The 14,764-nt window shown below is 50.5% G+C and overlaps 1 protein-coding gene across 1 annotated transcript in view; it reads left to right on the forward strand.

Annotated features, from left to right (window-relative positions):
• The window catches only part of PODXL2 (podocalyxin-like 2), a gene marked incomplete at its 5' end in the record, with an annotated part of 16,540 nt that extends 2,420 nt beyond the window's left edge, over positions 1 to 14,120 (forward strand). Inside the window, 6 exons of the mRNA XM_010152201.1 lie at positions 4,969 to 5,861; positions 6,908 to 6,982; positions 9,924 to 10,080; positions 11,670 to 11,731; positions 13,386 to 13,565; positions 13,911 to 14,120. Coding sequence (XP_010150503.1) covers positions 4,969 to 5,861; positions 6,908 to 6,982; positions 9,924 to 10,080; positions 11,670 to 11,731; positions 13,386 to 13,565; positions 13,911 to 14,120 — 1,577 coding nt within the window. The remainder of the gene's footprint in view (positions 1 to 4,968; positions 5,862 to 6,907; positions 6,983 to 9,923; positions 10,081 to 11,669; positions 11,732 to 13,385; positions 13,566 to 13,910) is intronic.
• Between the last annotated feature and the right edge of the window lie 644 nt (positions 14,121 to 14,764).

Here is a 14,764-nt window from a genome sequence, read left to right on the forward strand (position 1 = left end):
TTTCCCTTTTTTTCTTTTTATTGTCCTTCAGAAGTCTGTGTGGGGAGACTCCTCTGCCTTTGTGCGACTTTGAGGCTGCAAGAGATAAAAAGTAATAAAAATCTGCAGCTGCAGCTCTTTTTTCTTAAGTGCACGTGAACATCCTTTGAAAATATTTTTGGAAGATACGTGGCATCTAAGGCCACCTGTTAGTCCATTAGAAAGTGAGAACAAAATCCCACTGGCAGAGCACAGCTCAGCCTGGGGCTCCGATTCTCCTGAACAGTGTACTTTGGCTGATTTTTGCTATGGAACAGTAAATCTGTGTTGACATCAGCCCCAGCCAGTGGAAGGACCCTGAGATTTGTCTCATTCTCTCTGAGTGTGCACAGAAGTGCACGCTTGCGTGTGTGCTAACCCATGTACAGCTGCTATCCAGTGGAGCTGCATCTGGAAGAGATGGATTAGGTCTAGTGGGAATGTGCATGCCGTATCCTTTACAGAAGGAAGCAACGTGTGACTCATATTTCAGCCAAGAGGCAAGTCAGTGGAGCTGTGAACCCATTGCTTCCATATCCCACTGCCTTCAGGCTTCCAGGGAACCCAGAAGCTTCTCAGTTCCAAGAACTGAGCTGCCAAGTATTGGACTGCATCATCACATCTTCAGTGTGATGGTGGGCTGGCATGAAGCTCGCTTCATTACAGCCAGGGCCTGCTCTTCTAACTCCAGGGTTGTGCCTTTGAAGACCAAGGTGTGACTGTGCCGGAGATATCAAATCTAGTCTCATAGGTTGGTGAGTCAGTAGCATGGCATGTGGCGCGTTGAGGGGGTGTTGTGTGGAATTGTAATCTTTTAATTATTCATAGTAATTAGCAGAAGAGATTCCCAGGAGTGGTAGGATGAGGGATAGCAGGACAGACAAGTTAGAAAGACTGTATTCAAAGAAAAGTAGGTTTTATGACCAGCTAATGGGATAAAATATCTTCCATCCCCAACTCTTCTCTGATAGTGAGATTCACTTCCTTCTGTGATGAATTACTTGCCTTTGGCCAGAGAGATCCCAGTATCTCTCAGCCTTACTGAAATCTGCTGCCTCTTCATCCAGACTGACAGCAAATCTGCAGTTCTTAATACCATCTTCAACCCAAGCATTAATGAAATGAAGCACCTGGTAAAGACTGTCTCCATAAGAAGCTTAGCGCTGAGCAGCCTCCTGCCTGAGCTCAGCTCCCGAGATGCCTCTTGTTTACACCCTGGTTTAGTGCACACTGACACGTTACGTGATCTATCTCGGGACAAGCCACCTCGTCCCAGACGCTGCTGGCAAAGGCTGACCCGTGACAAAGAGGGTTTCTCTGCGCATAGTGTTACTCTGCTGCGGCTGTCCCTGACCGACTCTGTGCTGGGGTGAGGGTGGCTGATTCTAGCCTTGCGGCAGTTCATACACTGAGGCTTGGGGCTATTCGGGAACAGCTGTAGAACTTGGGACCGTCTCTACCTGAAGCAAATTCCAAGCATAATGAGACCTAACACTGTGCTACCCCGGGTCTCTTATTTAACTGTGATCTATTTTGTGTGTGTGGACTTGTCTTGGAGTCACAAATAGTAACTTCTTGTAGCTCTTCTGGAAGCTTAGGGTATTAGCCCCAACTGGCTCAATTCCAGCCACAGTAATTGCATTTTGCATTGAAATCCCCCTGCAGTTTCCATCAGATGGAGTGTGCCTTTTTGCAGTGAGCCTCACTGCTCTATACTGCAGAACATCGAGCAAATACCACCTCAGACATGGCTGCGTTTTACACAGCGAGTAAAGTGCACCTTGCACTTCCCAAAGTTGGCAGGTGCTTTGGTCTGAATGGTGCTGTCAGGCTGTGTTGTTGTGGTGGGAGCCCAGGAACATTCTTGTCTTTATTACAGTGCCTTCTAGCTATCAGTAATTCAATCACTGGTTAACATGATCTTCCAGTTTAATCCAATAAAGACCTTATGGTCAGGTTATGTGTACTAAAAACAATGAGGGTCACCCTTTTTCTGAGCTGTCACAGTTGCTTTAAGCAGCTAATAGTGGCAAGTACAGGGTAGGGAACCTTCTGGGGCAGTAGCTGAGACCGGCTCTTCTGAATGAAGGAGAAGCAGAAATGTAATGAATTAAATGTCTGTGCTTTGGCACAGTGCCGAGTCTTGACCCACCTGGTGTCAGGGAAGTTTCGGTATTGATTTCAGGGGAAGCAGGACGTCACCTAAATGGCAGCTTTTGTGGAGGTTTGGAGCTCACGTTCACCTCTCCCAGAGCAAATCATCTGTCCGGGCGAAGGAGATGAGTCTGTGCGACTCAAGCCTAGGTCTGCTGGGAGATGCAAAGGGCAGGACTTGGAGTGACAGGAGGGCTGTGCACGATGGTTTCTTTAGAAAATAGTGCCTGAGGGTCTTTGCAAGAGAGCTTGGAAGGGAAGAGCTGGGGGGTGGTTGAGGGGGGCGAAGACAGCTGGATGGTGCCATGTGAGTAATATCGCTACTGATGGAAAGCATTAAGTGCGTAGCTAAGGATGTGGTGGCAGAGAGGTGAGGTGGAGGTGTGGAATTTCATATCAGCGAACCAGACTCCCAGGAGGATGGTGTGACTGAGAAGCTCTGGGAGGAGACATGACAGGGAGCTGCGGCTGCACTCTGCTCACCTGGTCCATCCCTGCTAAACTGTTTGACCAGAGGTACGGGACAGTTTTGTGGCTCCGGCGGGCAGCTCTCCTGAGCTGTCCCTCCCTGTGATCAGGCTGGCTCTGCTGTGGCTCGGCTGCTCTTGTCTGTGGCTGGAAGGGGTACATGGCACATGCCACCTCTGTGTGTGGCCACAAGTTCCCCTTGTGCTCCAGCCTAGATCTTGGTGGGAGTCAAGAATAGCTGAGAGTGTCCTTAGGCAAAGGTGATGGCAGGTTGGATCACTGATCCTTGGAATAGCATCTCCTATGACAGGGCCTTGTTTTAGGGGCAGACCCCTCACTCTTCACCCACAGCATCTCAGGGCAGGTGGGGTTGCTGCTGAGATTAGTGATTTTGGTGCAAACTCTGAGAATCCCTGCAGCAGGAGGGGCAGCAGAGCCCTGTGAGATGCACTAAACCTTCACCATCTGTCTGAAGACGGTCCTGACCTAATGTCCTCAATCCTGTGGTCTGTGGCTGTTCCTGCTGTTAACCACCATCCATCTAGCAAGGTGACTGGGTCTGGAGGCACTGGGATGTGTATCTGTTGGTCAGGGCCTTTGGGAAGACCAGTACCAGACAGCAGAGGGGAGATATCTTTTGTTTGTGCTGCTGCTGATTGTTCTTACCAGTGTCGTTGTCCTCTGAGGGAGCATCACCAGGTATGCTGTTGGGTAGCAAAAATATTTTAATCCCAAGGTCCTTGGGTCTCGGTGAGATTGGGTGCTCTCTATTGAAACATAGCGTCAGAGCAGACATGGCTTCTGCCAGTGTTGATCAGCAAAGTTCTGTGTCCTGTTTGCAGCCAGAACTGGGGGACAGTCACCACATCCCTATGCTGAAGGTCAGTGGCTGGATCACACTCATTTTTGGGGATCATCTGGAGGGAGCCGCTGACAGCGTGAAGGGAATGAACAGTGGGTTAGGGAAGCCATTTGCCAGCTGAACAGGAGCATCTTTGCACCTCCTGCTTGAGGTGGAGGGAGCAGCATGGTTCTCTGCTGGGAAGACTGGGACGGAGCATGCAAGAGCAGCATGGGCAGTCCTGGTCGCTGGGGAATATCCAAGGCAAGAGATGTGTTTGCTGACATGACCCTCCCTGCCTGGGAGCTCACACCCCTCTGGCAGCAGCAAGCGATGGAGTCGGGGATGCACAGAGATTCCTTGTGCACATCTCCTCTGTGAGGCATCCAGACAGCTGCTGCCCACTGTGCTCAGCGGAGCGTCTGCTTCAGCAGGCGGGAGAGATGGGGGCCGTGGGGATTTCAGGCAGACACTTAATATCAATAACCATAGACAGGGCAGGGTGCTCATTTCTGGCTGGGGAGGGATCGTCTGCCCTTTCTCGGCCAGAATATGTGCTGTGCTTGTCTGGGGGAGAAAGGGAGTTAATTGGGATGCAAACTGCTGGATTTATGCCTGCCACTTGGAACTGAACGCAGCTCATCTTACAGCTGCTCTCCTTATCCTGGGATCCCAGCTCCGTGCTGAGCTTCCAGAATAAACCGCTGCCTGCTCTGGCCTTAATTTGTGAGGTGCATCTTCTCCTTCCGCATCTACATTTGTCTGGCAACATCACACATGCGTTCGTGGTCAGAGCCACCGAACAGCAAAGGGCTGAAATTGGAAGGAGGGGGGTCGGATTTGGCTCCAGTGTCTGGATTCTGTTTCCCTGCAGCAAAACTGTCCCTTAATGACACGGGAGACTCATAGTGCAGATGTCTGTGGGATGGCTTTTCTGCTGTGAAGTGCTGTGCATACTGAAGTTCTGCATTTCAAAGATGGCCAGGTTGATTCAGGTTTTGGTGCTACTACTTGGCTGTGGCGGAGTAGGATTTGGTTTGCTGTGCTTTTGTTTCTCTTCCCTAGTATTTCTCATTTAACTTGTGGCTGACTACGGCTACCACCCCATGTTTTTCTGAATCCCATCTGAAACGAATTTCTGTGTCCCGTCCTTATTCCTAACACTCTCAACTTCACCTGAAAGATGACAGGTGTCAAAACTGTTATTACTGTCTGGGAAAATGCCTCAGGACAGGAAGGCGTGGAGAAAATTAATGTGTGAATTATCCCTAGGGAAAGTGGGTTTGCTGGGATGGAACATGGAGCTGGGGAAGCACAGGAGGTTGCACTGCACTTGTCAGACAGGATTGTTCTTTCCAGTGGTAGGCTACCCTCTCTTAGAGTGTCTCTGCCATTTGACCCCATCTGTGACTAGGCACATATAACTCTGCCTTTCAGAGTTCATGGTTACTTGGGATGTGACATGAAATGTTTGGATCTCTTTTTAGATTACAGCTTTCCTGCTGTGTCTCAGAAGACCCTGCTGAAAGGCAATGGGACACAGGTGAAAGACAACTGGGAAACAGCCACCGTCCAGCCGCCAGCAGAATTTGTTGAGCCTGACTTGCACACGCCTTTCTCCAGCACGTTGGAGGAAGAGGAGGGGCTGCTCCCTATAGACCACTCAAGAGGAGGAGTGGGGAACCTCCAGACCTCTGGGCCAGAGGTTACATCTTCTGAACCAGTGGGCCAAGAGGATTCCTTCTCCCTTCTGTTTTCCACAGCCTCTGCTGGGCCAGATATTGTGACCAAGGCAGCCGTAGGAGGGCAAGAAGAGGACTCTGTTCCTCCAGGCTTAGACCTTGGGAGCAGCATGGGACCAGGTCTTCTGCCTGTGTCCTCTTTTTTTTCTGCTACTGTTGCTTCAAGGTCTCCCAGCATTTCAGAAGAGCCCTTCGAGGTAACAACTGAGGACACGTGGGCTGTTGGAGGAGCAGATTCGGAGCTGACTGTGACTACCACAAGAGCAGAGTTTGCAGAGACCACAGTGGAGGCTGGTGGGGAAGAGAATTTGGATAGAGAAGAGATCTCAGAGACTACGGTGGGGTGGGAGATGCTGGAGCCTACAGCGCTAACTGAAACGGAGCAGACAGTGGAAACGCCTGTGGGGACACCCTCTTCTGGAGGCAGCTCCCCAGGCACCCAGACTCTTCCTGAGAGTGAGCAGCCCCCCACTTCTGCATCTCCATGGGACAGGACTGATGAGCCTGTGCTGGATCCCATTTGGAATGACACCGAGTCAGCCACCGAGACTGTGGGAGCAGAGAGGAGCTTGTCACCACAGGCTGGGGATGCCCGCATGGCCATGCTGCCAACAGAGCCGCCCTGGGACTCGGCACAGGTAGCCCTGGGAACAGGGAGTGGGTGGGAGGCTGCCATGGAGATATTTAGGTACCTTTTTCTTGGTAGGTGGTTAACCCTTTAACCTTACCCACGTCCCTGAGTCTGACTGGTGGAAGCAGCTTCTTCTGTTCACCCAGCCAAACCTGAATTTTGGGGAGTTTTTCACAGCACTTTTTAAGGGTATTCATCATCCTTGGTGAAATCCCTGCTCCCTTGCATCTTCCCCAGCAAACTGCTGTACAGAATCCTGCTTCTAATAAACACCTGCCCTCTGGGGCATCCACAGCCACGAAAGCTCCTTGTTTCCTCAGCCTCCATTATTGGAAGTGTCAGGACAAAAACGGCCCTGAGGATTTCTGAAAAGGGCGTGAGAAGGAAGTGCTATTTTTGCTGCTGCCTGCAGGGACCAGATGCAGAGCAGGTGGAGCAGGGTACAGTGGTCTGTGAGGATATTGGTCTAAGGGAGCCTGTGGGAGAGGAGGTGTGAGGTGAACTGCAGTTCCTGAATCCAGCAAACAGGCAGCTGGTTAAGGGAGGATAGGTAGTGGGAGCTGACTGGTGAGAAAGTACCAGGGAAAGCTTTTAATTTTGCTTTCTGCCCCACAGTACTCAGCAGCCTGAGCAAGTCATTTAGTCCCTCTGTGCATCCAATCCTGCCTGCAAAGTGCTGCCCTGTCTCACCAGTTTAAGGCCCACAGAGGCTCCTGGTTAGGTTTTGTGTTAACTGATGGTGACATACAGAATAAGACTGCAGGCTGGAGTGCTTTCCACTGGGTGCTGAATACTCCTGGAGTCTAGATGGAGGTGGAAGGTAGGCTGGGCTGTGGCAAGCTGGCACAGCAACTTTGTCCGTGCCCCCTGCACTAGCACTGAAATAGTGATTCCTCCATGGTACAGAGAGTTAGAGGACAGCTACTTCCTTTGAGAAGTGCTTCTCAGGTGTGTGGCACAGCCACTTGCTCCTGTCCCTTCTGTATGCCATGCTTTCAACAGGAGAGCTGCATTCCCTACCTGAACCCTGCTGTCTTTGTCTTGTCTCTCCAGGTGATCTGCAAAGACTGGAGCAACCTGGCGGGGAAAAACTACATCATCCTGAATATGTCGGATAACATTGACTGTGTAAGTCGGTCTGAAGAGATTTGATGGCGAAGGGGGAATCGTGCTTAGAGAAGTGGAGGCAGGCACAGCTCCTGCTGTCTGCTTTCACTGCAAAACATTTAAATCTCAACTTCCCTGTAGAGGCTGTGGAGAGAAATGGAGGAGGACAGAAATATTCCAGTTCTCCAAAAGGGAAAAGAGTGGGTGGAGAGAGATGATTTTACTCAAAGTCTGAGCAAATGTCAGTCCCATACTGGATTTTGACTAACTTCTGGCTGTTAGTCAGTGCCAGTCAGTACCTGGATTGTCATGAGACATGGGAGCCTTTAATGTTGCACCTCTCACTGGTAGGAAACGTGGCAGGATTGAAGTGTGATTCTCCTTCCTGCTCTGCCTCTTGCTTCCCTTCCTGCCAGGATATAGTAATGTTCCCCTGATGGCTCAGAGGAATTAGGGACTCCCCATTTGCCGTGTGAATGGTTCAGTGTCAAGCAGCTGTCACTAAATCTTCCTTAAGTGCCTCTTCTCCCCACCCTGTTATCTCGTGTGTTATCTGGGTCTGTTAACCAGCCACGCTCTGCTAATCCAATGCCTGTCCATCCATCCCTGTAAAGCTGCCGTTAATTCATGAGCCCAGCGCCCCTTGTGCATCCCTGGTAAAAGGGCTCGTTCACCTCTGCTGGGCCTTTTATCAGGCACTTTAAAACCAGTTGTGAAAGGCCTAGGGTCAAGGTGTCTTTCATAATTCTAAGAAACGATTACGAGCCTGACAGCCCGAGACCAAAATGTTTCATCTGGGAACTGTTCTGGCCTCGCGTGTCTGCGCGCTCGCGGCGTTCTGCCGCTCCTGCTCTGGACAGAGCTGGCTGGGTTTGTTTCTGCAGGGTGGCTCTGTAGCACTGACCTATTTCCACTGCTGGTAAGTTGTTGGGGTGCGTTGCTTTTTTTTTTTTTTTAAGTTGAACTTTTTGAGGACAGGGAAAAGGGGAATTCTTGTGTGCAATGAAGCATGCTGGTTGCTTTAAGGGTAGATGAAAAGTCAGTCTCTTTACTGCTGATTTAGGCAAACCAGATTGCTCTTTGGAGGGTTTTCAGTATCTCTGCTACAGTTCACAATTGCAACTCGGAAAATGAGTCCTTGAAAAACCAGAGTCCTGCTGCCCTGTTTCCTCCGTGTGCTAATCCCCATTGTGCTTTCTGCCACCTCTGTAGAGTTTAAATGCTGGTTAATTTTGTAATACGTAGTAGCTCCCTTCCCGTGGTCACTTGCACTCGTGTTGTTTAAGCCACTGGAAGAGCAAGAACTGAAAAAACAGATGTGCAGATGTCTTTTGACCAAATTGTGTCTGCTGTGAATCCTCAGTTCTGCCATGCTGAAAGAAGACAGTGCCCTGGGATAGGCAGGACTGAACTGTTTTTCTACTTGATTTCATGTTTCAAAACATATTTCCTGGCGAATGATTTGTGCTGTCCTCCCCCTTACTCAAAAGGGCACTTGTCAACATACATATTTAACACGAACATCACTTTGTTCCCTGCCTCCCATTACCACTTTGCATGGCTGAAGCTGGAATCAAGCTCTTTGTTTCTTACCCTTGGTAATTTGCTCAGTTTGGGCAAGCAACTCACCCTCTGCCTGTCCCTTTTGTTTTCTGGTTTCTGTATCTGAGCCCTGTGGTGTTTGGATTTCCAGGGTTGCAAGGGAGAACCTACACTGCAAGTGCTGTGGTTTAACTTTAGCGTGTGTGTGGATTCCTCACATACTTCCTACATTTTGATGCCCTGATCTGTTGCGGTACCGAGTCCCACTGGAAAGCCAAGGGACAAGGAAGGTTCTTAGCTCCTTCCAGAGGGTTGCACCTTGAGCAATTCATATTCCCCGTAGCACCAGGCTTTTACCTGCTGCAGGGATGATGCCTGTATTGCTGTGTTAAACTGGCAGCCCCTTTATGTTCTTAATGGGCTCTGGGCAAAGATGTCACTTCAGTCTCTCCCTGGGCACATCTCCCACTCGATATACCTGGGAATTTTGCCCAAGTGAGGGCTGCAGGATCTGACCCAACAGTGGTACCTGGTTGCGCATCGGGAGGTGACCTCCTCAGTGCGTGTGCGTTCAGGCTCCTTCACAGCTCCTTCTCCACCATGGAGAATTTATCAGTGCTCTGCAATCTCTGCTTTCCCCATCACTGGAAACATTTCACCTCTGTCCCCCTCCTGCGCTCAGCTGCTCCCACTTTCCCCACATCCCCCAAAATGGAGCTGTGGGCTGGCGGCGGGCTGTGGGCTGGAGCCGCAGCTGAGCAGTGTGGCACTGCATCCTCACGCTGCTCCTCCTGCCTCCCGTGCTGAAACCCTTAACCCGATGAGACAAGGCACTGGCAGGCCCCTGTGATTCAAGCCCCAGTCATCGGTGTCTTTTCCAATTAGGCCTTTTTCGGCACAGGCCTGTGCCTGCCCTGAGCGCTTTGAATTGCCATGGCAACAAGAGCTCTCCATTTTATTAATCATCTGTGTGGCCTTCAAGTTGGCATGGCAACTGGAGATAAGAATAGAAACACAGGAGTGAGAAAGCGGCAAAGGAGCCCGCGGAGGGATGACTGGAGCATGTCAGACTGAGCAGCTCCCGCTGACCCAGCGCTGGCTGTGGGAAGAGCCTGGCTGCTCCCTTCTTGCCTTACAGAGTGATGTCACCTCAGGATCCCGGTGTGCTGGGGGTCGGGGCTTGGCACAGTGTGGGGCGTATGGTGCTGCAGGAGCTGAGGAGGAGGGTTGGTGTGTCAGATATATGTGGGTCCAGCCTGGGATGCTGGGGATGTGCAGGGGAGTGTGGCACCAGGGTTAGCATTGCTGGCTCTTGGGCACGCCTGGTTCGGGGGTCTGGGCTGTGCAGCCTGCCAGCCCTGCAGTGCTACATCTGCCCCATTCCCTCCATGCGCTCACCACGGTCCCTTTCCTGTGGCAGGAGGAGTTTCGGCTGGAGAGGGGTCCCCAGCTGCTGGCACTGGTGGAGGATGCCTTCTCCAGGCAGGCGGATGGACTGCAGGACCGCTGGCTGATCTCTCTGAGCAAACCCAATGAGAACGACAAGCACTTGCTAATGACACTGGCAGGGGAACAGGGTAAGTGCTGGGAGAAGCAGCCTTCCCGTGATGGGGGCTATATTCAAGGAGCTGTCACAGGGAGGTACTCAGCCTGGTTGGAAGAAGCTTTTGCTCTCCAGTCCATTTGAATCCCACCCGTTCCCAGTGTTAACAGGACTTCAGGGATGGAGAGAGACTGAGGACATAAGACACCTTTTTTTTTTTTTTTTGCATCTGCCTTCTGGCTTGTCCCTCACGGCTTGCGTGAAGCTCTGTCTTCTGCTTTGCTCCCTCCCTGGATTGTCTTCACTCGAGCATCTGTCAGCTTTCTCCCAGTGCTTATATACTCTCCTCTGTGGGCAGGCCGCTGCAGTGGCAGGACATGACAACCTGCTCTTGGCTCGCTACTTAACGGTTCTTAAGTCTTGTCTGAACTGAGTGAGTCCTGATGCCTCCCCTGCATCCCTAAAGAAACAAAACCTGACCGTGAAAAGTGGGCTGGAACATTTTACCCTCACTTTAATCCCCTTCTGGTAGGGGGGTGCTTTTCCTGTACTGCTTCTGCTGGCTGCTTAGTGACAGGGGCCTATAATGGTGACATGGCCTATATGAAAAAACCCCAACAGTATTCTAAAGCGCTCCACAATGACAGAAAAATAGATCCAACATTTAAGTGGTATTTGCTGTATTGATGCCTTAAATCATTGCATCTCTCCCAAGCCCTTGTGCTGGACCAAGCACCAATGAAAAGGCTTTGGTGAGCATTCGGTCTTCTAAACTAAAACTTTCACACCATCATGAGATGGGACATTCTGGAGAGGAAAGCAAGTCTCAACTCCAGCAGCACAGCCAGGCTAGGAAATATCGCTGAGTTTAGAGATCTCAGGAATCAAAGTATTTTCTGCTCTGGAGAATCATGCTTTTGTTCAGTTCCTCTGTTAACTGCTGTGCAAGTGAAGGGAGAAATGAGCCTCAGTCTCTAAATCCTCCCTGACTGCTCCTGCTCTCCTGGCTGGGAGAGCATCCTGGGAGCTGTTAGGGATGGGGCTCCCAGGAGGAGGTGGCTCAGAGTGGTCTGGTGGCTCCCTGGCTGGAGCTGTGTGCTGCTGGGAGCAGAGCTGTTGCAGCACACCTCCTGCAGCCTCTGCTGTTGTGCCAGGCACCACCTTGCTGAGGTGCTCAGCAGAGCAAAACACACCTGTGAAGGTTGCGATCGGTGAGTGCAGAGCTCCGAGGGAACATCTGGAATGTTGCAGCTCAGGATCAAGTTGCTCTGGGCAGGGAGGCTGGATTGGGCAGCATAGGCACCTGCCTCCATGACTTTTTGGGGGTTGCTGCTCAGTCCCAAAGCAGAGACAGATCCTGAGAACTGCTGTGGCTGCAGAGAGGGTACCTAGATACCTTTGGTGTCAATTCATGCATGGATTTTTTAACTTTTTGAAGAATATTTGGAGGTACCCTTGGCTGTGGTCAGTTTGTTCTTTCAGCCTCCTAACATAACGTACCAATGAACAAAAATGTGTATTCCTCTGCCTCCATCCTGCTGGGAATTTCAGACTGATGAGTACATCTGACTGAGCTAACCTGAGTCAAGAGCAGCACTGATCTCTTCCTCTCCTTCTTTACAGGTGTTATCCCTACAAAAGATGTTCTCATGGCACTGGGGGATGTTAAGAGGAGCTTAGCCGAGGTAAGATCCTGTCTGTCTGCATCCATTTGTTAAGACTAGCTATACAATTAAAATAAGCAACTTGAAAACTGGGAGCATATCTCAGTCTGAGTGTTGAACCCACAGCAGGCAAACAGATGAGTCAGACACTTGGCAAACTCTCTTCTCCCCTCTCTGGTAGTTGCCAGGCCATCAAATGTCTGCTCCCGTTAAGAGAGTAACTATGGGTTATTCCCTCCCTGCTTTTATGGCTTGGTTGTGAAGCTGCTTTTCACACATTCATTTTGTTGGGATACTTGGTTTCATTCCTCCTACGCTATTGCTGGTGGCAGTGTGGGTGCTGCAGACCCCCAGATTTGGCCCTCCTCACCCTATAGCTGATTTACATCAGTAGATGTAAGCTCTCAGTAGCTCAGGCTTTGCTGAAGGAGGTGGGAGAGATGCCTGTGCTAGACAGGACACATTCACACACCACCTTCCTGCAATCCCAGGGTCTGCATTTTACTCCTTTAGACATCTGCCTGCACAAGGGTAGCAGAGGACCAGAGGCAATGGGTGTCAGACTCCTCTGCAAGCTGCTTCTAGCCCTCATGTGTTCCCCTCTAACATGGGCGGCTTGGAAGAGGGTAGAGATGAGGGCAAGTTAGTTCCATGATCTGTGACTTTGCCCCTTAGGCCTACAGGATATGTAGGCACTGAGGGCCTGGTTCTGCTTGGGTTTTGTACGCTGCTGGAGTGATTCTGCTGATTTTTAGTGACAGAGTTGGGCTACTGCCTTGCTGGCTGCCTGCTCTTGGGTTTTTCCTTGGCTTAACAAATTGGTGCAGTTAAAGCAAATTAAGTGTTCGGTGCTGTATTGATTGGCTTACACCAGAGAGTGCAAAAAGCCAACCCTGTAGAAATTGTGACACTGAAGTATCAGCAGCTAGAACTGTCCAGGAAAGAGGATTCGTGTTGGTGCAAGGTTTGACTTTGCAACTGTGACCCTCTGTTAAGGTGCATCCTACTAGAACAGCCTCGCCAGACGCCTCCGACTCTCCGGCCCTGTCAGTAACGAAACTCTGCTCATTGGACTGACTTTGCTCTAGCATGAGACTGGGAGGAGGAGGGAGGATATTCTCTTACACCCATCATATGGAATTGATACGTAACCTGTTTGAAATCTGCCAAGTCACTGGGACTGATGTTGGCCTTTGCTGACAACCACAGGGGGCCCGTTTCCAGGGCAGCTATTTCTAAGCTTTTTGGATCAGCAGGCAGCTGTCCACTTTCAAGACCTCGGAAAGACTACTATGCCCTCTTAGGACCAGAGCTTTAATGGAAACTTCTTTGTTATGGTTATGTTCTCTGTCAAACAGTCACCAAAGCTTCAGCACCCCTCAGTAGTCCACAGTTTATCCTGGGCAGTTTTTTCAATGAAAGCCTCCTTGTCTTGCACATAGATGTGATCTCTGTGCAGGTGATCAAGATAGGATTGTGCCTACTGTCCTCATTTGCTGACATGTCAGCTTTCGTGGAAGATGGTGTTCTATTTAGTTATGTGCCTTCTAGTCATGTAAGACGGTGCACCCTGACAACCCTCTGCCCACAGTGATGGTGCTGTACTTGGATCCTGGAAAGTCTGAACAGGATCCCACCTGACTGCAGATTTAGTGTACCCCTTTCTTCCTTCCAGATTGGCATCCAGAACTACTCAACCACCACAAGCTGCCAGTCACACCCCAACCAGACACGCAGTGATTATGGGAAGCTCTTTGTGGTACTGGTGATCATTGGCTCCATCTGTGCCATCATCATTGTACTGGGGCTCATATACAACTGCTGGCAGAGGCGCCTGCCCAAGATGAAGAACATGGTGAGCACTGGGCGAGTGGAGAAGGTGGCCAGGCTCTTAGCCCTTGGGGAGAAGAGGATTGGAAAGTTGAGAGGAAATTGTTTTCCCCTGTCCACTTACTGGACATAGCTGGATACTGTGCTGGAGCAGCAAGGGAGCCCATTCAGGCATAAGAGAGATGCAAACCTGTCTCTTGCTGTGCTCAGGACAGATTGTTTCCACAGAGGGCTGGGCTAGGGGTAAATTCGCCCTTTCCCACTGACCCCACAAAGTCCTCGGTGACCCTTATAGCCTGGTCTGGTGGTGCTTCTCAGCAGCATTACGACCACTCCTCCTTTGTCTCTGTCTTCCTCTTGTCCTTTGCAGTCGCACGGTGAGGAGCTGCGCTTTGTTGAGAATGGCTGCCATGACAACCCCACCTTGGACGTGGCCAGTGACAGCCAGTCGGAAATGCAGGAGAAGAAGCCAAGCGTGAACGGTGGAAACACCATCAATGGCCCCGACAGCTGGGATGTCCTGATCAATAAGCAGGCGAGCGAGGATGTGGATGTGTTTGAGGAAGACACACATCTTTAGAAAAACAGGGGAGGGAACCACCTCCTTAAATGCATTTGTCTCCTGTCTTGACTGTTGGACCACGGGATCAGGTGGCTTCTCAGGAACTTCTTAAAGGCTTGGGACAGGTCAAGTCTTTGGGCAAGTTTTCTTGATAGAAGTTCTGAGCCTGCGTCTGAGGCTTGGAGCCAGGAGGATCACTGAACAGAGGGAAGCGGGAGGGGTGGGTGTGTAGGTCTCTCTGTGTGTATTTCTATCAGTAGCACCAATGCTTTCATCACCTTTAAATGCACTTACTGTAGCTCTCTGGTAGTGGCTGAGAGTGGCTGGGCTTGAGAAACAAGGGAGTGAGGCTAATCTGCCACTGAGAGTCCAGCTTTGGGGAGTAAATTCACTTTGGGAGTCTAGTGGGAGCTGTGGCAGCCAAGATCCTGACCCTGAGATCACGTTCAGTCCCTGCAGGCGCAGTAAAACCTGTGCATTCTGAGTGGAGGGAGCCAAGACTCAGTCAGTGTCCTGGGCAAAGTTTGCATTCAATGTGTGGAAAGAGATTGATTTTTTTTTTTTTAATTTTTTTTTTTAGTGCTCTAGCATTCAGCTGTTAATTAGCTGCACTGATGTTTACATCTGGAGGAAGCATCCTGCTGTCATCTCATTTCCCCCCT

This window comes from Eurypyga helias, unplaced genomic scaffold, assembly GCF_000690775.1.
Source record: "Eurypyga helias isolate BGI_N326 unplaced genomic scaffold, ASM69077v1 scaffold8805, whole genome shotgun sequence".
Taxonomy (NCBI): Eukaryota; Metazoa; Chordata; class Aves; order Eurypygiformes; family Eurypygidae; genus Eurypyga; species Eurypyga helias.